A 22,885-nucleotide genomic window follows, 5' to 3' on the forward strand; every position below is an offset into this window, starting at 1 on the left:
TGAGATATTATATTGTACGTGTGGTTGTGTATTTATACACATAAAAAAAAATAATTAAAAAAAATAAAAAAAAAAAAAGAGCAGCCGAAATTAGAGTGTGAATTACCAAGAATGGCCTTGGTGGCCGGAAGCCTTGGTAGTGGGAACTTTTCAGGTCAGCTTGTCATGACAAAATGGTTAACGATATGATGTACGTAACACCCTACTTTCTGTTATGGATGGAGAATTAATTAATATCATTAATTAAAGCATGAAACACCTTACTACTAACTCTTTATTTTTATTTTTTTTATGGGTCTATTAGATATAACCCCCTTAAACATTCAAATAATAGGGGTAGACCCAAATTTAAATTTGCCATTTTGATAAAAGCCCAAGCTTTTTGTAATTACATAATTACCCTCAATCAAATCCCACAAATCCCGTTACTTTACCTTTTGAAATAATATCAAATCCCTTCCTATTTTCCCGTTAACACACTATCACCCCAAAACCCACTATCAAATAAACTGCAAAAATCTCCCAGAACCACTTCCCGGTACGGCCGATCGAAAGGGGAAGAAATCTGCACTGCCGTGAAACGACGATTTTCGTGGACTCCGAGCAAGCCACCGTAGGTACGTCTTCGCCGGTCGCTACATCGCTATCGTCCATCGATTTGTTCATATATTTTGGCTAAATCGACTATCACGTTTGTATAATTGCAGATTTGTTATAATCGCATACCGAATTTGAGCACTAAATCATTGATATTGCAACAATTGATGGGCAGGACATCCACCAGAAGTGATATCGTCGTTGGCCGTCGTCGCCGTCGCCGTCACTGCTCCAATCTAGGGTTACTCAAATCTAGGATTACTCAAATCTAGGGTTTTGATAATTCTTCGGCCCATAGTTGATTAACGAGATGCATAGTCGAATTACATGTGTATTAATATACTATCCCATATCATTTAATAGACTATCCCACTGGTATAATTTTACTATGGATCTCGTTAATCGACTATGGGCCGAAGAATCATCAAAACCCTAGATTTGAGAAGTGACGGCGGCGGATTTGTGTTTTAAAATTAATAGACTATCTCATATCTTTTAGTAGACTATCCCATGTATTTAATTCGACTATTGGTTTAGTTAATTGACTATTGGAAAAATAATAATATATATGGAAACTGAATAATATGTTTGTTTGAAATACTAATCAATTAGGGTAATTTTCCTTATTATATGAAAATGATTAGGGTAAATAATAATATATATGAAAAAATAATAATATATATGGAAACTGAATAATATGTTTGTTTGAAATACTAATCAATTAGGGTAATTTTCCTTATATCATGTAATAGACTATCTTATTGATCTAATTCGACTATGGATCTCGTTAATCGACTATGGATCCCGTATTATTCAACCACATAGTATATTAATAATTTCAATATAGTACATTAATCTGCTATGATAGTATATTACGGTTATAGTAGTGATATGAAATTGTGTTACAAACAATATACCACTGAAATGACAAGAACATTGAGAACAACACCAACGTAAAGTATTCCACATAACCAATAAAATAGTACATTAATAATCTCATAATTTCAATTTAGGGTTTTGATAAAATACATAAAACACATCATAACACAATCAAACCAATATGTCGAGTTAAAAAATTCTAGTACATTAATAATCTCATAATAGTATAATAAAATGATAATGATAGTATCATACGGTATTCATAATAGTATACTACTGTATTACAACGGTTTAACACTTAACCGAAGTTACCGAGCCATTACATCGTAAACACCTCTTTATAGCAACCAACCCACCAAACCTCAACAAAATCCGTACAAAATTCGCCATCGAAAAAACCTAAAATCATGAAACAAAATTAAAAATGCAGAATACTAAAAAATGATTGAATAGACTGCAAATACATTAGAATGATAATACATTAATATCATCAAAAATAAACTTAAAATGCAAAATCCATACGCTAAATTAAAAAAAGACTACGAACTATAGTTTAATGTACTACCCAACACACTTAAATCGGCTGTTATAAACAAATAAACCAACTATCGATCGGGATAAAAACATGAACTCGACCACAGCGGGCAATTATTCCGATTATTGCATAAACCAACTACGAAACTCATATAAAACAACTCTGGTCCGATCTGCGTGAACCATCCTCTTCTAACTCTGTCAATCCTCTTCCAAACAAACATCATCGGCCAAAAAAAACGATATATATATATGACGGAATAATTTTGTTAAAAAACGTTCTACTTAATAGAATCAAGTATCAACACAACTCTTAAAAATTTCTAACCACCGTACACGACAATCATGGACATTGAGCAAAAAATAAAAACGAATAACGCATTCATACCCGCTTAACAACGTCCAACAACAAACGCTCAAAAATCGATCATATTTCCACGACGGTGCAGAAATCTTCAAAGACGATAAAACCCGCTGGAACGATGAAGAGAATCTTCAAAAAATATTGTACACGATTTGATATAACGGCCAATGATCTCACGTAAATTTATTCCGTGATTTTAGGCAACGTATCTGCAAATCTCAAATCACGTATTAAAGGAAATAAATGTCGTTTAATAATAAAACAGGGGTATTAAAGGGAAATTATATAATATATTTTGCCAAGTTAGCAAAATTGGGTGTATCTCAAAAAGGGGAAAAAAAATTGGATCTACCTCATTAGAAAATATGAACAAGGGGGTTTTCCCTAATAAACCCTTTTTTTCTTTTATCAATTAGAAGAAGAAAAAAAAAAAAGAAGTGGAGAAAGATAAAATAATGTCGACCCTACTTAATAAAAATGATTTTTAACTTTAAATTCATAATCATTAACCACACATGTAACATGTGAGTTAGATTTTTTTCAGCTACACACTAATTATATAATTGTGAATTGTTGCTATCTTGGCCTGCCCTATCAATTTCAATTATTTATGATCCCTTTTTTTAATTTTTTTTTTTGAAAAAGGCATTTATTTAATTTGTTTGCCCTGCATATTTTATGTTGTTAATATATAGTGAATTACAAAATGTTCTATTAATTGTCCGATAGGTGCTCTCGAGTGTGAAACACGAAACGAGTTCGAAACGCGAAAACGTTAACAAATAGAAGTTTTCGTGCTATATATGCTTATAATGTTAACAAATATAGTGAAAAATAAGTTATATGCAAATAATGTAAGTCTGGTGTGTTTGCAAAATTAAAATATTAGTCAAATAATCTTATATTTAGAATATGTAGAATAGTGGGAATGAATGTAGATGCATCAATAGATTCCCACACAAGATCAAGATCATATATATGAAGACATTAAAATGTAGGTTTGATTGATTCTGACATCTCCAGCCGATTTTTATGTGGTACAACTTCACCCAAAATAAATCATCCAGCCTATAAAAGTCAATGTGAAACCAAGACTACATTTATCAATTTAAATTGATTATTTAAATAAACCAAAGTATATACGTATATATAAGGATTAAAATACTTATTATAATACTGAAGTATATCTATTCATCATGTGGACTCAAACATTTTGATAGCTTATGGATTAGTATGACATGTCTAATAAAGCTTCTCATGATGCTACGTGTCAAGACATAAATTAGTTTTTGGTTGACAATGTGAAATAAAGATGGAATGCAATTTCCTTCAGCAAGCATATATATCATTTTCTTTACAGTACCTTTAGCAATATTATTTTACTTGTTTACAATATACATATTTATACTTTGATAATTTAATAGCTAGTGGATTATTCTGTGACAATATTTTAAAATCTTGTTGAATTTGACATCCAAATTATCCAAAGTCATAAAGTGGTAAGCGCCGCAAAATAAAATAAAACAAAACAAAACAAAAATTAAAAAGAAAGAAGAAAAAAAAAACAAATAAATAAGGATTAAGTCAACAATAATAAGAATCACATGTAAATTTCTCCACGTTTAAAATTACATATTTTTTTAACTTTTCTATGTGATCAGATTTTTAAGGTCCCAAGATCTTTATATAATTATCTCTACAAATATAAATACTTTAAATCATCAACCATATATTTCTTGTTTTCATACGTGATAAGATTTTCTTTTTTATTGTAAATATTAAAATTTGTTTTTTTTGTATAACACTAATATATCAACTTATGCATTTAATTATCGGATAAAATTCAAAACAAATAAAAAATTAATGATATCAGAACCGGACCGACCATATAACCGGACGACCATATGGGTCAAACTCCGATGGGGTCGAAACAGTTCAAACGAGTTTTTGATTTTTAGGTTTTTTCTTTAAATGTTTAAATGTTTCATGGACGAGTTACAACTTGTGTTCGTTGTGTTGGTTGTAATACCTACACACAAGTGCACGTATCGTACAAGTAATATAGTGGACAATTAAGTACGGATATCGAACCCACATGGAATATTTAATTACTTAATCCTAGACGCTAAATTCTAGCAATTATTATCAAGCCCACCCTACACAATCGACTTAGAGAGAATTAACTAAATTAAACTAAATTAAAAGGCAAGCAAAAACAAGAAAGCAATTTAAAACAAAGATTTAATCAAGGTAAGCAAGCCTAGGATTGTATTCTTCTCCCTATGTGATTATTACTCCCCCAATTCCTTCAATTATGCAAGTAAATAACCCGAATTATTAATCTGAGATGCTAAATTAATCATAACCCGCTTACGCGTGTATTACGATTCTAATACCCTAGATTCAATTATTGTATTCCTACGCAATTAATTCTAGTACATAGCATTAAACACAAATCTCACTAATGGCTATTTAAGAGATTAACCATATTCCTATGTTAATACCACGGAGGCTCTTCTACCACAGTTCTAATTATTAACCCGATCTCCCGATTCATGCGATTAACAATAACATAAAAGCGCATAAAGTGGCCAGTTTCACGAACTTAATAAAGAAAGTAGAAGAAATAATCCGGAATTAAAACTTGCATAAAATCATAGAAAATGGTTCATATCCCACATAGGGTTCCAAATAAAATCCTAGAAATAAGACAATTAGCTACTCATGATTAAAGTAAAAACGCAAATAAAATAAATCATAGACGATAAATCTATGCTTGGAGTCTTCGAATTCTTCGTCTTCGTTATTGCTTTGTTTCTCTTGAAATTGCGTAAAAAATGGATCATCAATTGTGTGCTTGACTTGATCTTATATAGGGTGAAAAACTTGGGGAAGAAGACAGTTTCCTTGTGCAATTAAAATCCCTTTACTGCGCTGCCTCATGGTCTCGGGCGGTCGTCCCATATTTTGAAGTAAAACTCGGACGGCCGTTCGGGCTTTAAAACTTCATATTTTTTACTTTATCACTTTTGGCCCATATTTTCCCCAAAATTGCAGTTTTGACTCATACTTTTCCAATTCTTCAATTTGTTCCTAAAATACAATAAATCAACTTTTTAAGCATCAATTATCGTTAAAACATACCAAAAGCTCAAATAAAAAGGTACGATAAAGTGTAAAAATATATAGTTAACACACCCCCAAACTTGAACTTTTGCTTGTCCTCAAGCAAAATCTACCAATAAGCAAATAACTCAACTACTACATCTCATTACATAGATCAATGATCAACTTCACGTTTTCAGAACTTGTAATTATAATGACAATTCTTAGGCATTCGCAAGCTCAAAATTCAACAACACTTAGTCACTCACCATTACCAAAAACCACAAATCATACAATTGCTTCAAGCATCCAATATTTGCAAATTAAAGATTAGAAAGAATTTATACTTACATGCATATGTTTGACTCCAAATACTCACCAAATTATTCTACTCTACTAATATCGAACATTGAGCTATTGGGATCATTGGGGCTTTGTGGCTTTCAATTGTTAGCCTCTTTGGTTCGAGGTAGGAAATATGATTGTATGTGGCTATTCTTCTTGAATTGAGGTGATTACGCCAAAATTTAAAAGATAGGCGTTTAAAACAATGAATTCACCTCTAATGACTTTAATAAACTCGATTCTTTAGAGTTCAAAAGTCTCCACTTTTTCTCTTAAGACAATGGATCGAGCTTTCAAAACAATTCAACAACTAGTCCTTACTTCTCCCTTCTAGTCTCTTCTTCTTCTTCTTCTGTTTTTTTTTTCTTTTTTTTTGTATATATATATATATATATATATATATATATATATATATATATATATATATATATATATATATATATATATATATATATATATATATATATATATATATGTAGAAGTGTATATATTTCTCAAATTTTTTTTTTCTCGAAGAAGGACCTTGTAAAAAAAATTCGACTGAACTTCAAGGGGTAATTTTTTCAAGAATCTCTACTTTTCTACCTTATACGCATTGGCTACAAGAAAGAACACCTTTTTCTCCGAGGCTCAAATCAAGGTTTAGAGGATAATTTCAATAAAAAAAGTGTGACACCCCTCTCTCGATTACCCTTATTATATGTAATCTCAGCGGAAGACTTTTGAAAACATGATTTTTGTGGATATAAAATTTACGTAAATTTTTTTTCTTTTTAAATCAGAGGGAGAGAGGGCACAGCTTGCTAAACCCTAATCAAATATAACACAAAGGCATACTACATGCAAGGCTAGAAACTAACTAGGCATGATGAACTTAATGCAAATGCGGACAGATTCAATGCAGAAGCTTTAAAAATTAATTCCTCTTAAACTACTCATGCAAATAAACCCAAAATTATACCATACCACCTAACACGGGTCTAGATCACTCAGTTAAAACAGTTTTGAAAGATGCCATTTAGGATAAATAAATAAAATGGCACAGTCACTCAGTTTAAAAATCCAGAACAGATGAGGGAGTTTGAAAATTCATAATAAATTCCTCACTGACCCAAAAACTACCAAATTTTACCCCAAGGCAGAAAGTTAAGTTTAAAACATTTTCCAAGTAGAAACATGGCATTTGAGTGAGTAAAACTCCAGTTATACCAGAAAACACCCGAATGACCCTGTTTCGATGCAGTAGTGAGAATTAAATCATAACTAAATAAATACTTACCCAAATCATGCACAAGACCTATCAATATGATGAGAACAGAGAGATGCAGAGACTCCTAAAATTTCATAATTTTCTAAGCAGAACACCTATATGAAAATGATTTTAGAACATGGAGGTAAAATACGAAGAAATTACTAGCCGAAAGCATGCATACATATAAATAGTGAAAATTTGCTTTCGCTTACAAAAGGCTACGGATTACCGATTAATTATCCAAAATAGGGCAATCCTAATCACTATTACACATATCGTCTTTTAATAATTTCCACCGATCGGAGGAAGCGATCGGTAGAAAATTCCTAAAACCGTATCAAACGTTTTTACAAGCATATTATACAAATAGAACCACATAACCAAATTAAGAGCCAACACTATCCACAACCCCTCCATACGATCCCCTTCCGATTCTCGAGCTCGATTCCCAACTTCACTCCTCGGGCCCTAAATCGGGTATACCTACAAACATACAACACCTATATGAGTCTTTGAGGACTCAATGAGAATCTTGAAGTAATATCAAATACACATAGCACATAGAGCATACATATATCTATACATATATATATACATACATATATCTTATACATGAACATACAACATGAAGTAAAACAATCATATACTTCCCTTTTTCGTCGGCGATCTTCATTCACATAGTTGTCACCACGCATAGAGTGAGATAATTCCCACATTTATAACCCTATGATCCCAAGACCATAGAGTGAGAATATCCCACCTTTATAACCCTATGCCATGACACGTATTGAAGATTATAGAAGGAATTTCCCACCTTTATAACCCTATGATCCCAAGACCATAGAGTGAGATTTTCCCACCTACATCAACAACACCGAAATGCAACATGCATGACATGAAAAATTGTCGGGAATCCCTCGGAAGAGTCAATCTAAGTTACGGATAAATAATCCCATGTAATTCGAACCATGACTAACTACGTGGGATCAAACCACCCCTAGGCCCTACGGTACCGGCTCGCCGTACCCGAGAAATTTACCGTAACCTCGAAAGACTTTCCAACATAGTTTTATCTTTTAAAAATTCATGACACTAATGCACCCACCCATGCACCCTTTCTACTTACCCTTCTCTCATCCATACACCCAATGATTCACATAAGCAAACAAGAGCACATAGGAGCACATAGGAAATACACATAAAGCTTCACAAAACATTTAGCCATAAAAACATAGAAATAACCGAAATCTTAACATGCAAAAACACTCTAACAACAAAGTTTACTAGATCTAGCATTTTACAAGAATAAAGTTCAAGACTTCCATCTTTACATTTATTCAAGCAAATACACTAGATCTTCACATGCAAGAGTATCTTAAATCAAATTAGCACAAACTCTTAGTTCTTAAACCATTTTTCATAGAAAGCACTAGATCTTAACATGCAAGACTTTAGATCAACCATTAATCACTAGATCTTAATATGCAAGACCTTAAATCAACAATCAATCACCAATCTTAACATGCAAGACCTTAAAACAACAATCAACACAAGATCAACACATGCAAAACACAAAATAAACCACATAAGCAATTTCAAGCATTTTATCTCAAAAATTCGAAAGTTCCTTAGTCAAGTCAAGAATTCATTTTCTTTTCAAAAATCAACAATCAAACACTAGATTAACACATGCAAGACACTAATTAAACCAAATAAGCCATTTAAAACATTTTTCCCCAAAAAATCCGAAAGTTTCATGGCTAGGCCAAAAATTCATTTTCTTTTCAAAAATCAACAATTAAACACTAGATCAACACATGCAAGGTACTAATTAAGCCAAATAAGCCATTTAAAACATTTTTCCCCAATTTTTGAAAAAATCATAAAATTTCAAGAATAAAGCTATCTTTTCAAAATACTAACATGCAAACATCATCTAAAACACATAATCACATAATATGCAAGAATCAACAATAAAAACACATAAAAACCGAAAATACTAGTGGTGTTGTAGGTTTGAGCAAGAATTCAAGAATTCTCAACTATACTCTTTAGGGGAAGGGCTTGTTAGCTCTTTTCTCTCTAATACAAGAAGAGATTAAGAGTTAGATTAAGCATTAAGAAAATAAGAAGAAAACAAAAAAGGAAGAGGAGGAGGAAGAGCTTTGCTCTTTCGGGAAAGAAGAAGAAAGAAGAGGGAGGAGAAGCTTACTCCTAAGCTTGGCCGAAAATTCTCCTCTTGTTGAAATAGAAGGAGACTTTGAACTTAAGTATTGTAAGAGTGGAGTTTGAGAGTGAATTTTGATCTTGGGCATGGGAGGTATTTATAGAGTTTTTGGAGACTTCAAAGCCAATGGAGAAGAAAGGGAAATTCATTTTTTTGTGGGGGTGATTTTGCAATTTCCGAAAATATGAGGTGGTGGTGGTTCTAGGGTGGTTCAAGCTTGAGAAGGTGGTGGTTATGGTGGTGGTGGTGGCTGCGGAAAGATGAAGGGGAAGGGAGGAGAAGAAGACCTTTGGTCTTACTTGAAGGAGTGAAGAAAAGGCATGCCTAGTCTATAGAGTAGGGAACTAGGCTTTTAGGTATTTCTTTCTATGCTCAAAGTACAACCACACTAATGCATGCTTTTCTACCAATTAACATGCAAGAATTTAAAAATCATGTGTGTGTGTGTGGTGTCCGAAATTTCAAGAAAATATGGGGAGGATTTTCAAATTTTCTAAATAAATTAAAAATCCTAAAATGCATGAGAAAATTCTTTTTCCTAAAATTTTGTGCATGCATAAATATGATGAAATGCTCATTTAAATTCATATGCAAAAATCCTAATTCATGAAAATAATTTATTTCGACATACTATTTCGAAATATTTCCCTAAGCACATATTTCACATAATCACATAATTTCACATAATCACATAATTCACATAATCACATAATTCACATAACCACATAATTCACATAATCACATAATTCACATAATAATTGCATAATTACCTAATTCACGTAAATACTAATCATGCAAGAATTATTATAAATTCTAATTTCACAAATATGCACATAAAGGTGGTAAAATAACATAATATTATTTTACCGAAAATGCGGGGTGTTACAAAAAGTCGGCTTGAAAGGCTCAAACGGTTCAAAGAAGGCCCAAATCATATCCCAAATCACTCACTAATCAATACTTCGTAGCATAAATTTCCTAAGGTGAGTTTTAAAACCGAACATAGCATGACCTAGCACAAATTAATTCCAAATTTAAAATACAAAACATTCAACCAAAGTAATGCACAAAGTGTGATTCCTAGCAATAACTCGTTTCTAAGTTCCGTTGAATCAGAAGCTAAACAAACATCTAATCCTTATCACAACAAAACAAACAATTTTATCATCACACATTGATCATCTCTCATCATCATAATTCATCGATGCATCGACTCAAGCAAATTTTTTTTATATTCCGGAAAAAAAACAATAAAAGCAATAAAAACAAATAAAACCTAATGCATGCAAACTAAAACAAATAAGCACAAAAACATGTTTTTCACCCCCAAACTTAAAATTTTCGTTGCCATCAACAAAATTAGCACAAAGTTTAAGGATAGAAAACACCTGATTTAGTCGGAGTCGATGTGATCGGGCTGCTCCTCCCTAGCTCTCTCAAATAAGTAGATTTTGGAGAATTTGGGTCGATTCTATAGCCTCCTTGTCAATGCCAACAAAAGAAAAGAATTCAAGTATGTATGAAATTTGTGAATTTTGGAAGAGAAATTCGACAAAATTCGAAAATTTGTGTGTGGAGTTTGAGAGAAGAAATGAGAAGGGTTTAGGAAATAATGGGGGGAGAAATCTGATTTTTTTAATTTAATATGCCCCAAAAATATTCGGACGCCCGTCCCGGTTTTTGTGCTACATTTCGGACGGCCGTCCGAATTTTTTTTCTCCTTACTGGTCATGGGACGGCCCTCCCAGTTTTACACGTATTTTTGGGACGACCGTCTCACAGGCAGTGCTGCAGATTGTGGCCTTCTGTTTCCCAGACGGCCGTCTGGGATTTTGCTTGCAATTTCGGACGGTCGTCTGGACCCCCCGACCATGTTTTCGACCCTGAAAATTAAATTTCAAATAAATTAATTAGAATGCATGCCTATGACAATAAAAACGAAACGAAAATTAAAGAAAACTACGAAAAATAATAAAGCTCGGGTTGCCTCCCGAGAAACGCTAAGTTTAAAGTCTTCAAGACGTTGCTTCTTTATTTTCAAGCAAAAGTGACCTAAGTCACTTGGCAATCTTCACTCGCTTCCCAATACGGTTTGAGCCGGCTACGCTGCACGTTGAACGTACGATTTGAATCTCGCTCCTTTATTTTGACTACATCGCGATGAAGAATCTCTTGGACAATAAATGACTGTGACCACTTTGATGTGCGCTTCCTTGGAAATAACCAAAGACGGGATTTGCACAATAACACCAATTGTCCTTTAATTTGTGCAATTACTTTTTGATTTTATCCGTACGACCACAATATCTTGACTCATCCTTCTCTCGTGGCTTGCTCGATTCTTTGGGTGGAAACATCCTCATTGCACTCTCATCGTCGTTAAGACCCCAACTCGTATGACTTTCTCTCGGAGGAATTGAAATTGAGTCCATGAAGTAAACTTGCTGCTTCCGATTCTTCTTTTCCGCAATCATCTCATGCACTCAAAGATGCTTTCCCATTGTCCAAGTGCAAAACATCAAATTTTTCATGAGTTGTAAAATCCATAAGCTCAATAGAAAAACAATATTATTATCGCATGGATTTTTATTAGCGCTAAAAACATTGAATTTGATTGTTTGATCATGCACAGTCATTGTAAGATCACCACTAGCACAATCAATAAGAGTTTTTGACGTGGCTAAAAACGGTCTCCATACGATAAGAGGTATCTCCCTATCCTCATCTATCTCAAGAATAACGAAGTCAACAGGGAAGATAAATTTATTAACTTTCACTAACACATTCTCTAAAATACCTTTTGGGTAAACTAAAGATCTATCAGCTAATTGAAGAGTTATAGCCGTCGGTTCAATTTCTCCTAACCCAAGATTTTTAAAAGTGGAATAAGGCATAAGATTAATGCTAGCGCCTAAATCATGAGCGATCTAAAATTTTTACCTCCTATAGTACAAGGAATAGTAAACTTACCTGGATCGCCGAGTTTTGGTGGAAGGGGCCGAGTAAGAATTGCACTAATTTGCTCTGTGAGTTGGATCATCTCGTTCCCTTGCAATTTCTTACCTTTTGTCACGAGGTCCTTGAGGAACTTTACCCACTTTTGCATCTTTTGAAGTGCTTCGATAAAGGAATATTTATGCGAATTTCTTTCAACATGTCCAAAAATCTTTGGTATTCGGCATTGAGCTTCTTCTTTATAAACTTTTGAGGATACAGAATTGGAGGGACTTGTGAAAGCACTGTTGATGGTGGCTCTTCATGAGATGATTCTTTTTCCTCATTCACTTTCAGCTTCTCGATTACCGTGTTTCTCTTCTCTTTTCGTGGGGCTTCCTCCAATTGCTTACCGTTCTTCAAGGTGACTGTTTGGCATGTCTCGACCTCGATCTTTTTCGTTAGCAATCTTTGTGGATATGGGATTGGTTCCACCCATGCAGCTACAGTGACTTGCGGCTTGACTTGAATTTCTTCCCTTTTCTCGATCTTGACATCGATAGCTTGGCACGTCTCGAACTTTTGCTTTCGAGGATCTTCCGTATTCGATGGTAATGCTCCCGCCGGACGGTTCTCTTGATTCACAACAAATTGAGCAAATTGATTCTCCGAATTCCGCAGCGAGGCTTGGGTAGCGGTCAAAAATTTGGCCAATATCTCATATGTTTTTGATTTTTGGGCCGGTGGATTGTTGCCTTGATAGCTTTGTTGAGGAGGGGCTTGATTTTGGAATTGACTTGAGGTCTTTGATATCCTTGGCCTTGTTGATTTCCTCCATATTTCCCTTGTGATCTCCATCCTTGATTTTGGAATTGGCGAGGCGCGTTATTGACGTAGTTGAGGGATTCCACATCTTGTTGGCATTGGAGCGTGCAGTGATTTCCACCACAAATTTCACAACATGGAGAATCAATTGCTTGGACTTGCTTTGATGTGCTGTAGAAGGAGTTGATTTTGTTGAGCAATTTGGGTCACTTGAGCTTGAAGGGCCGTAATTGCATCTAACTCCAACACTTGGGGAACTTTCTTGGCTCCACTAACCGTCCTCTCGCTTGACTTGGCAAACCGATTTTGTGCAATTTGATCCAACATAATAAATTAATCTGGTATCGATTGACTCATAAAATTACCTCCAGTTGATGCATCTAAGACGGTTCGTGCATTTTCGTTAATCCCATGGTAGAAGATGTGGATTTGCCGCCATTGTTCGACTCCATGTGTTGGACACTGCCTCAAAAGGGTCTTAAATCTCTCCCATGCCTTGTATAATTGCGCACCTTGTTCTTGGACAAAATTTTGAATTTCCCGTCATATTCTCTCGTTTTTTTTCTGGTGAGCTGTAAACTTTCATGAAAAGGTTTAGGAGTTGAGGCCACGACGAGATAAAGTGGGGGGCTTGGGACATCAACCACTGGCGAGCTCTTCCTTGTAATGAGTGGTTGAAAAGAATTAATTGAAGCGCCTCTTGGTAAACGTCGTTTTGACGATGGGAATTACAGGTATCTAGAAAATTGACAATGTGAAGATGGGAATCTTCACCCGCCAATCCACTAAATAGCCCGTTATTTTGGAGCATCGTCAATAGGCCTTGCTTGATCTCAAAATTGTGCGCCTCAATAGGTCGATATTGAATGCTCGGGCGGAATCCGTCGAGAGTTGGGATTATGTAATCTTGAAGTGCCCGTGGCCTAGCTGCTGGCTGTAATGGAAGTTGAGGGGGTGGGTCTTGGATGCGAATTCCATTCGCATGGAGTAAATGACCCTCTGCGTTTTTGCGTTCTTCGTCTGTCATTATATGGCTTGCACGTTAACGTCTCCTAGCGGCTCGAAAAGTACGTTCGATTTCGGGATCAAACGGTTATCTAGCAAGATCGAGTCTCCAGTGCATGCACAGTACCTAAAACAAAAATAAAATAAAACAAAAATAAAATAAAACAAAAATTAAATGGGTGAATCGTGAAAATTGTTCGAATCTAGAGCTAGAATAAAATAATAATTAAAATATTTCCCGGCAACGGCGCCAAAAACTAGTTGGTTGTAATACCTACACGCAAGTGCACGTATCGTACAAGTAATATAGTGGACAATTAAATCTGGATATCGAACCCACAGGGAATATTTAATTACTTAATCCTAGACGCTAAATTCTAGCAATTATTATCAAGCCCACCCTACACAATAGACTTAGAGATAATTAACTAAATTAAACTAAATTAAAAGGCAAGCAAAAACAAGAAGGCAATTTAAAACGAAGATTTAATCAAGGTAAGCAAGCTTAGGATTTTATTCTTCCCCCTATGTGATTATTACTTCCCCAATTCCTTCAATTATGCAAGTAATTAGCCAGGATTATTAATATGAGATGCTAATTAATTCTAACCCGCTTTCGCGTGTATTACGATTCTAATACCCTAGATTCAATTATTGTATTTCTACGCAATTAATTCTAGTACATAGCATTAAACACAAATCTCAATAATGGCTATTTAAGAGATTAACCATATTCCTATGTTAATACCACAGAGGCTCTTCTACCACAGTTCTAATTATTAACCCGATCTCCCGATTCATGCGATTAACAATAACATAAAAGCGCATAGAGTGGCCAGTTTCATGAACTTAATAAAACAAGTAGAAGAAATAATCCGGAATTAAAACTTGCATAAAATCATAGAAAAAGGTTCATAAATCCCACATAGGGTTCCAAATAAAATCCTAGAAATAAGACAATTAGCTACTCATGATTAAAGTAAAAACGCAAATAAAATAAATCATAGACGATAAATCTATGCTTGGAGTCTTCGAATTCTTCGTCTTCGTTATTCCTTTGTTGCTCTTGAAATTGCGTAAAAGATGAATCTCCAATTGTGTGCTTGGCTTGGTCTTATATAGGGTGAAAAACTTGGGGAATACGGCATTTTCCTTGTGAAATTAAAATCCCTTTACTGCGCTGCCTCATGGTCTCGGACGGCCGTCCCATATTTTAAACTAAAACTCGGACGGCCGTCCGGGCTTTAAAACTTCATATTTTTTACTTTTTCACTTTTGGCCCATATTTTCCCCAAAATTGTAGTTTTGACCCCATACTTTTCCAATTCTTCAATTTATTCCTAAAATACAATAAATCAACTTTTTAAGCATCAATTATCGTTAAAACATACCAAAAGTTCAAATAAAAAGGTACGATAAAGTGTAAAAATATACGGATGACACATTGTCCAAATTAAAGCCATTGGATTATGTGATCTTTGTTTGGACATTTGAAGAGATATATATATATATATAATAAGATCCACCAACAACTCTATTTGGATATCTCGTCCCAAAACCAATATCCCTTTTTTTTTGTACATATGACAATTCAGACCATAAACAACTTTAAATCGATCATTTTAGGACATACTAATTGTGACTTGTCTATTTAATTTAAGGGAAAATTACACTTCTCGTCAATTTTTCGTTAGTACTATGAGAAACAAACATGTGCCAATCATTCTCTTTAACTGATGGGCTAACAGTCATTTGGCAGAAATGAACACATGTTTTTAAATTATTCATACATTTGAAGGACTAATCTGTTTTTTTTTTTTAACAAAGGGGATCGAATGTGCAATTGAGATAAACTTGAGGGACGAAAAATTGTATTTTTGTCATTTAGTTAATGTATAATAATGCTAGTTGTGAATCACAATTATAAGTATTCTCAACATGATATATACTACAAAAATTGTGAAGGTGTAGAGAGTCAACTCGCATGCTTGATGACTCATAGTTCATTGCATGCTTGATGACTCATAGTTCATACTATAACCATGTTTTAATAGCTTTAGTATCAATAATTAGTACTAAACTATATGATGTATGACTTCTTTATTATATTCAACCTATAGTTAACCGAAATACATTCTCAAATATCCTAAGTTGACCTTTCGCTGTCAATTAAAAAAGACATCTCGTAACGGATATTAATCAATTTTTTAGAATTCGAATCATGTGTAAATGAATCGAGTCGATTGCTCAACAAAAATCCGAATTCAGAAGCTTGAGCTTATGAGAGGTTAAACTCGTCCTTATTTATATTTGTTCAAAAACTCATAAACCTACTAGTGAATTTTAATAAATAATATAATGAAATATATATATATATATATTAGTAACAAAATTAATATTGAGTTTGAATCATAACCAAACAAAAAAAAGCTCAATAACCTCAATTTCTATAAAATATACTCCAATTTATTAATTCAAACTTAGGTAGTTACCAATTCCCTTTTTAAGTATTTAATGATGATAGTGAATTTAAACAAAATAAAAATCATAGTATTTTTTAAATTGGCATAAAAGAATAAAATCTAACCAATTAGAAGTGATGTTAGTTATATAATCAAAACAAAAAATAACACAAACTTGACGGGACTAATTCCAATGATAGGTTTGCTTGCGTACTTGTAGAAATTAAAATAAGGTAAATTACAACCACATCCCTGAAGTAAAGTTTATTAATAAAAAAACCCTTATATTTTTGAAATTACATCTAACCCCCTGTAGTTTGTAAATTTCTTACATACATCGCCTATAAATCTATAATTCTATAAAAGGTTTTTAATGCAATAAATCTATAAATTACTGGAAATGGATGAGATTATCGAAAATGAGGGGTTTTATTGTAAATAAACTTACCTTAGGGGGCAATAGTAATTTACTCAATTAAAAAACCATAATATAGAGTGGCCCAACCATTGGACCAAGCCCACCTACCTACACTACCTCACCACCACACAAAATTATTAATTTTCTGACGATTATACCCTCAATTTAGATTCAGATTCCTTTGTACTGTCCTTTGTGCAATCCAAGGGCCATTTTTCTTTCACCATCACCCATCAATTTTTCTTCTCCTTTATATATATATATATATATTAATAATAATTAATTGAAATTGATATGCACTTTTTAATTAATTCTTTAAGATAAAATTTAAATTCATTTAAAAAAAATTAAAATAATTACAAATATTGAAGTTACCGAAAAAGTAATAATAATAAAAGAATAAAAGGAAAAAAGGGTTTTATAAATGATTATCCAAAGTACAACCAAGTAAAGCGTGAGGTACACTAGAAAAGGGAGAATCGCAGAGAATCAAAACTCTGTAAATGAATATATAGTAGTATTAAAAGCAGGTGAAAATGAAGCAAAACAAGCTCACACTCTTTCGCGCATACACGAGCCGTCATTTATAAACCCCAAACACACACACACTCACTGCGTGCCGCATTTCCCCCTTTCTCTCCGCAGCCGTCGACCGCCGTGCCGAGGAGTAAGAGATAGTGGCGCGTGGATTGTTTTCGTATTGTTGATCGCTGACTTAGGGTTTTTGAAATTAATTTTTAGACCATTTTTTTTTGAATTTTATTTTTTGGGGATTTTTTTTGGGGGATTTGATGGCGTCGGAGGATGTGAAGACGAGTGAATCGGCGGTGTCGAAGATTGTGAATTTCGCGGAGGAAGCGAAGCTTGCGAAGGAAGAAATCAAACCTACTAAACATCAAGTTTACAGTATTTGCAAATCTCTGGTCGCCGGTGGTGTTGCTGGAGGAGTGTAAGCACTGAATTTGTTTACCATATTTATGTTTGTGCATGTGAAGCTGCCGTTACGATCAAATTTATTTCGATTTTCCTTTTTATCTTTTCGGGATATAGCCGGTCAATTTCTCGATTGGTTTGTTTGATTGGGGAATCTTTCCATTATTCAATCGTACAGGTTTGCTGCAAGATAATGAATCTTTCTTGTTGGAATTTGGTTATCTTAGCAGTGAATTTTGAGCAAAATGAGACTGTGATTCCAAATTCCCTCTTTTTTTTTTTTTTTTTCTTTTACTTTCATGTATGGAAATGAAGGTTTTTACTTGGAGAGAGAAGGCGAAATATTTAAACTTTTAGTTGAGCACAGTGAATCGCATGTCCCAATATTTTTTGTTTCTTTTTAGGTTTTGTTCTTCTCTTTTCTATAGACAAGTACATCTGAAACTTCAATGATGAAGGAGCATATGGGTAATATATTTTCCCCTATAGTGGAGGAGTATTTGAGATGGAAGCATGATTAGGAAAAAAATGTTTAGCATTTCGTAAACCATTGATAATTGAAAAGAGCTTGTAAAAACCAGTGATGCTTGTTATTCTAGCTTTTAGCTTACTGATGCAATAGACATTGATAATCGATTTGCTGAATGTCTATTGCAGGTCACGAACTGCCGTAGCTCCTCTGGAGCGTCTAAAAATTTTGCTTCAGGTAAGTTATGTTTATTTTTAGCATCATTTTTTTTCTAATGCACCATCTATATGCTAGTAATAGAAGTAAAAGCAATGTCGCAAAACTAACAAGTGGGTTTGACATGGATTTTACTTTGATACCCGACTCATGCATCGATATGGTTTTGCTTTTTGACACATTTAGGTTTTCCAATCTGATAGAAGCATTGGCACTTTAGAATATCGTGGAAAACTACTTGTTCGTTGTATCTTATTCCCTTATTTCTGTTTGCTTCTCATCGTATGTCAGGTTCAAAATCCTCACAATATAAAATATAATGGTACTGTTCAAGGCTTGAAGTACATATATAGAACTGAGGGCTTAAGGGGGTTGTTCAAAGGCAACGGCACTAATTGTGCTCGCATTGTTCCAAATTCAGCAGTAAAGTTCTTCAGCTACGAGCAAGCATCCAAGTATGTACGATGAAATCATAGAATGTTCATAAAATGGTTTCAGATTCATTTCAGATTCATCTATTACCAAATGCCTAAGATTTTGTGAGCCTGTGCTAAATTATGATTATAGTTCTTTTCTTTGTATTTGGCATGTTAAAATGTTAGTTGCTTTATAAACTTCAATTTTTATGATGGATCAATACGGTTCACTCTGTTATTTATCCAGAAAATGTGAAGCATATTCCCTGGAGGAAGTGTTTTATGCTGTATCCTGAATACAAATAAAAAAATTGAAGCAAGTTACTGAAAAAGTTATCAAAAACATTTAAGAGATGTTGCAGATTCTAGCTTGTGACATAAGCAATAGTATAGGAAGCACATAGCGATGTTTTATGAGAGTTGGTTCTTCTCTAAAATGAAATTTTAAGTTTGCTGAGGCAATGCCTTTTGCTATGTTATGGATTGGGCTCTTGATAATTTTCTTCTCATTTCAATGCAAGAGATGCCATAATAAGGCTTCTGTAGGAATTCCTATGCTGCAATGTGATGATTTGGTAGCCGTACAGTTTTAGTTTCCAAAAAATGCCCATTTCAATTCAATCGTTTAGGTTTTTATATGACATTATGTTTCTTATTCACACATTTTCTTAATTACAATCATTCTAGAACTTGCACATTCTTTTCAGCACCAAGAAACATGCCATTTTAGTGAAGCAAAGTTGCAACATTAGGAAGATTGGCATTTGTGGAAGAAAATTGTTTTTATTCTGTGATTGCAAAGCAATAAGCCGGTTCTGCAACATACCAGATGATTGCTGTTTCCAGCTTGATTTTATGGCTAGACATGAAAACTGAACCCTCGTTAATATATTTATTGTGTTTACATGATCCACATGTCCAGTTAGCATTATAATAGTAATATTATTTCTATGCTATCCTGCTGGCTTGTGAAACACCTAAATTTTCTGTAGTTGGGCATATGTATTTTTATTTATCTTGACGGTCTCTGTAATGAGAGGCATACGGTCTGGGCTTATTTGAAGATAATCTGAATATTGATAGCTATTCTGCTGAGTTAGTTTGTATTTTCTATCTTGTCACCCACTGACTTTGTTATTTGTGATGTAACAGGGGTATATTATACATGTACCGGCAACAAACTGGCAATGGTACGTCTTTTGTTTATTATCCACACAAACTTTCACTAGTTTTTCAACTATGCTACCACATAATAGAAAGTAGAAATTGTTCATGTTATAAACACTAGACATCACTCTGTACCAATTTATTTTTCTTTTGTTTTCTTAATTTGTTGAGTGGGTTCTGGGTTTTTTTATTTGTTAAGTGGCGTTATAACAATTTCAGAACAGGAATTCAACTCCAAGGCAGTAAATATCACAATGACCTAAAAAACTGCTTAGAAACCAGATCTTCTTTTCTGAAATGTGGAGTCTCTGAGCTAATTGACCCAAAATCATGTTTTAACAAAGAAAATGGGCAAGTTATGAGTCTCATGGAGTCTCTCTTTTTTTCTTTTTAAATACTAATGCTGCATAAGAGTGCAGTGGTTCATGAATTACATTGAATTAATGTTGCTAGTCTAGCTACATATGAAATAATTTGAACTTGTATCGGAACCATGCTGTTTATTTACTTATTTCCAGTGACATATTCCAAGCTGATGAATTGCAAGTCCAAGTCTGTTCTTTCAATTATACAGTCTGAAAGGTCATATGTATGATCGAGTAATGTGTTTGTTTCAATTTGTTCTTGTAGAGGATGCTCAGCTGACTCCTCTACTACGTTTGGGGGCCGGAGCTTGTGCTGGAATAATTGCTATGTCTGCTACATACCCAATGGATATGGTTCGAGGCAGACTTACTGTACAGGTATTTTAGGGCCTCTTGAAAATGAACCTTTTGGAAGAAGATGGGCATTCTCTGATGTGCTTTTTAAGAATAATAACCATTTTTTTCTCTCTCATTACCCTTTAAGTATAATAACTGTTTTTCCCTACCTAATTTGCAGACGGATAAGTCTCCGTATCAGTACAGAGGAATGTTTCATGCCTTATCAACTGTGCTCCGCGAAGAGGGCTTTCGTGCACTATACAAAGGCTGGCTTCCTTCTGTTATTGGAGTCGTAAGTTCTGGAGTAATTGTATATATAAGTCTGGTTTAAGTATAAAAGATGTGTAAACCCTATCAAGTATTATGTGTTCGTCAGTTTGAAATAAGACAATTCTTTTTAACCCTTCAATTAATTTAAAGAAGAAAAGAGTACGGCTGTTCACCTACTTCAAGACAACGCTATTAAATCAACGCTTACCAATCTTTTCTTGCTTCGCAGAGTTAGAATTGTCCTCCTAGTGGAAGTGCTATTAACAAAATATGCTTCCACATGGTTGCTACCCGAAAATTGTGATAACTACTTGAATACCCGATTTTCTCTTTCAACTGAGTTTGCCTTCTGCTTAGTAACTCATTTTCTTCCTATCCGTTATGCAGGTTCCTTATGTAGGTCTCAACTTTGCTGTGTATGAATCTCTCAAGGATTATTTAATCAAATCTAAACCCTATGGGATTGTTGAAGATAATGAATTGGGTGTTGTAACAAGGCTCGGATGTGGTGCTGCAGCGGGAACAGTTGGGCAAACTATCGCCTACCCTCTTGATGTAATTCGTAGAAGAATGCAGATGGTTGGTTGGAATAATGCTTCTTCAATTATCACTGGCGATGGAAGAAGCAAAGCCCCCCTTGAATATACTGGCATGGTCGATGCTTTCAGGAAAACTGTCAGGCATGAGGGCTTCAGAGCATTGTACAAGGGCATAGTCCCCAATTCGGTCAAGGTTAGTCTCGTTTAATAATCTTGCTATCTGCAATTTTTTTCCCATATGCATAATGCATGTGAAACTTAAACCGGCATAAATTCCAGTTTTTGTATGGGGCAGATGGAGCATGAGTAGTTAGTTAATCTTATGAGGAAGTAATCGCTACATTTAAATGCTTTTAAATTATTAAATGTTTTGGAGGCATGACTTCATTTCTTTAAAGCGACAGAGATTGTGACTAATTTAATAGGAATCCGATTGTAGTTTACTAGCCACACTTAATCTCTCTCCACTGGTTGCATCCGAAATTTGACTTGCTTTATTAGAAATCGGCCACCTTAATTATGCATTGATTACTCAATCCATGTTGCTGAAATTCAAAGGATTAAATTATTCATGATTTTTTAAGCGGTAAATATTAACACGATACTAAGCATGTATTACTGTCTTTCTTACACAGGTTGTGCCATCAATAGCTATTGCTTTTGTGACGTACGAACAAGTGAAGGAATTGCTCGGGGTAGAGATTAGAATATCTGACTGAAAGCATGTGCACCGAGAGCTGTGACGTGTGCTCGTTGTGTGTATTTTTTGTCTGAGGAGAGGAAGAACAAATTAATGTTAAAAACACTCTTGTGCATAGAGTTGGAGACTCTGTTCTAACCTGTGTTCATACATATGTTTCTTCACCTATTTATATGTTTCGTTATGGGTTCGTTCACCGTTAGCTGCTCCAGTAGAAATGCTGTCTTAATAAAGTAGTAGCAAAGAATGATGCAATAATAGCTTTTCGATATTTTTTCTTTTTAATTTTTAAATCCAGGTTTGCTTGTTAAGTTAACTAGCTTTCGTATGGCTTTTTATTGTCAGCGGACAAAACCTCCCCGGTTTTTGGATGAATCTTTTTCTATGCCATATTTGGAAACAATTGTGCTTAGCTTCGCGTTTTTTAAACTATGTAATGTGAAAGGATATTCAACAGCTCGAAAATTCGGTCTCGATTCAGTGAGTTGCTTTGCGATTACAATTGGGAATTTTGCTTCTTTTCA

General features: G+C 34.1%; 1 protein-coding gene across 1 annotated transcript; it reads left to right on the forward strand.

Annotated features, from left to right (window-relative positions):
- The first annotated feature begins 17,386 nt into the window (after positions 1 to 17,386).
- On the forward strand, positions 17,387 to 22,654 carry ADNT1 (adenine nucleotide transporter 1). The gene is made up of 8 exons (XM_012980200.2): positions 17,387 to 17,896; positions 18,538 to 18,586; positions 18,857 to 19,020; positions 20,134 to 20,171; positions 20,779 to 20,891; positions 21,031 to 21,144; positions 21,510 to 21,854; positions 22,297 to 22,654. The coding sequence occupies exons 1-8, from the start codon at positions 17,739 to 17,741 to the stop codon at positions 22,378 to 22,380; spliced, it is 1,065 nt and encodes a 354-aa protein (XP_012835654.1). The 5' UTR covers positions 17,387 to 17,738; the 3' UTR covers positions 22,381 to 22,654.
- Positions 22,655 to 22,885: the final 231 nt, after the last annotated feature.

The sequence above is a fragment of the Erythranthe guttata genome, chromosome 14 (genome assembly GCF_056151865.1).
Source record: "Erythranthe guttata isolate IM_541 chromosome 14, IM_541, whole genome shotgun sequence".
Taxonomy (NCBI): Eukaryota; Viridiplantae; Streptophyta; class Magnoliopsida; order Lamiales; family Phrymaceae; genus Erythranthe; species Erythranthe guttata.

What these genes read in the sequence shown, in the direction of transcription:
- ADNT1 (XM_012980200.2), top strand. Translation starts at nt 17,739, where the DNA reads ATGGCGTCGGAGGATGTGAAGACGAGTGAATCGGCGGTGTCGAAGATT. An exon ending in GGTGGTGTTGCTGGAGGAGT is followed by an intron (nt 17,897 to 18,537) that starts GTAAGCACTGAA and finishes TGTCTATTGCAG; the next exon opens with GTCACGAACTGCCGTAGCTC. An exon ending in GAGGCAGACTTACTGTACAG is followed by an intron (nt 20,892 to 21,030) that starts GTATTTTAGGGC and finishes CCTAATTTGCAG; the next exon opens with ACGGATAAGTCTCCGTATCA.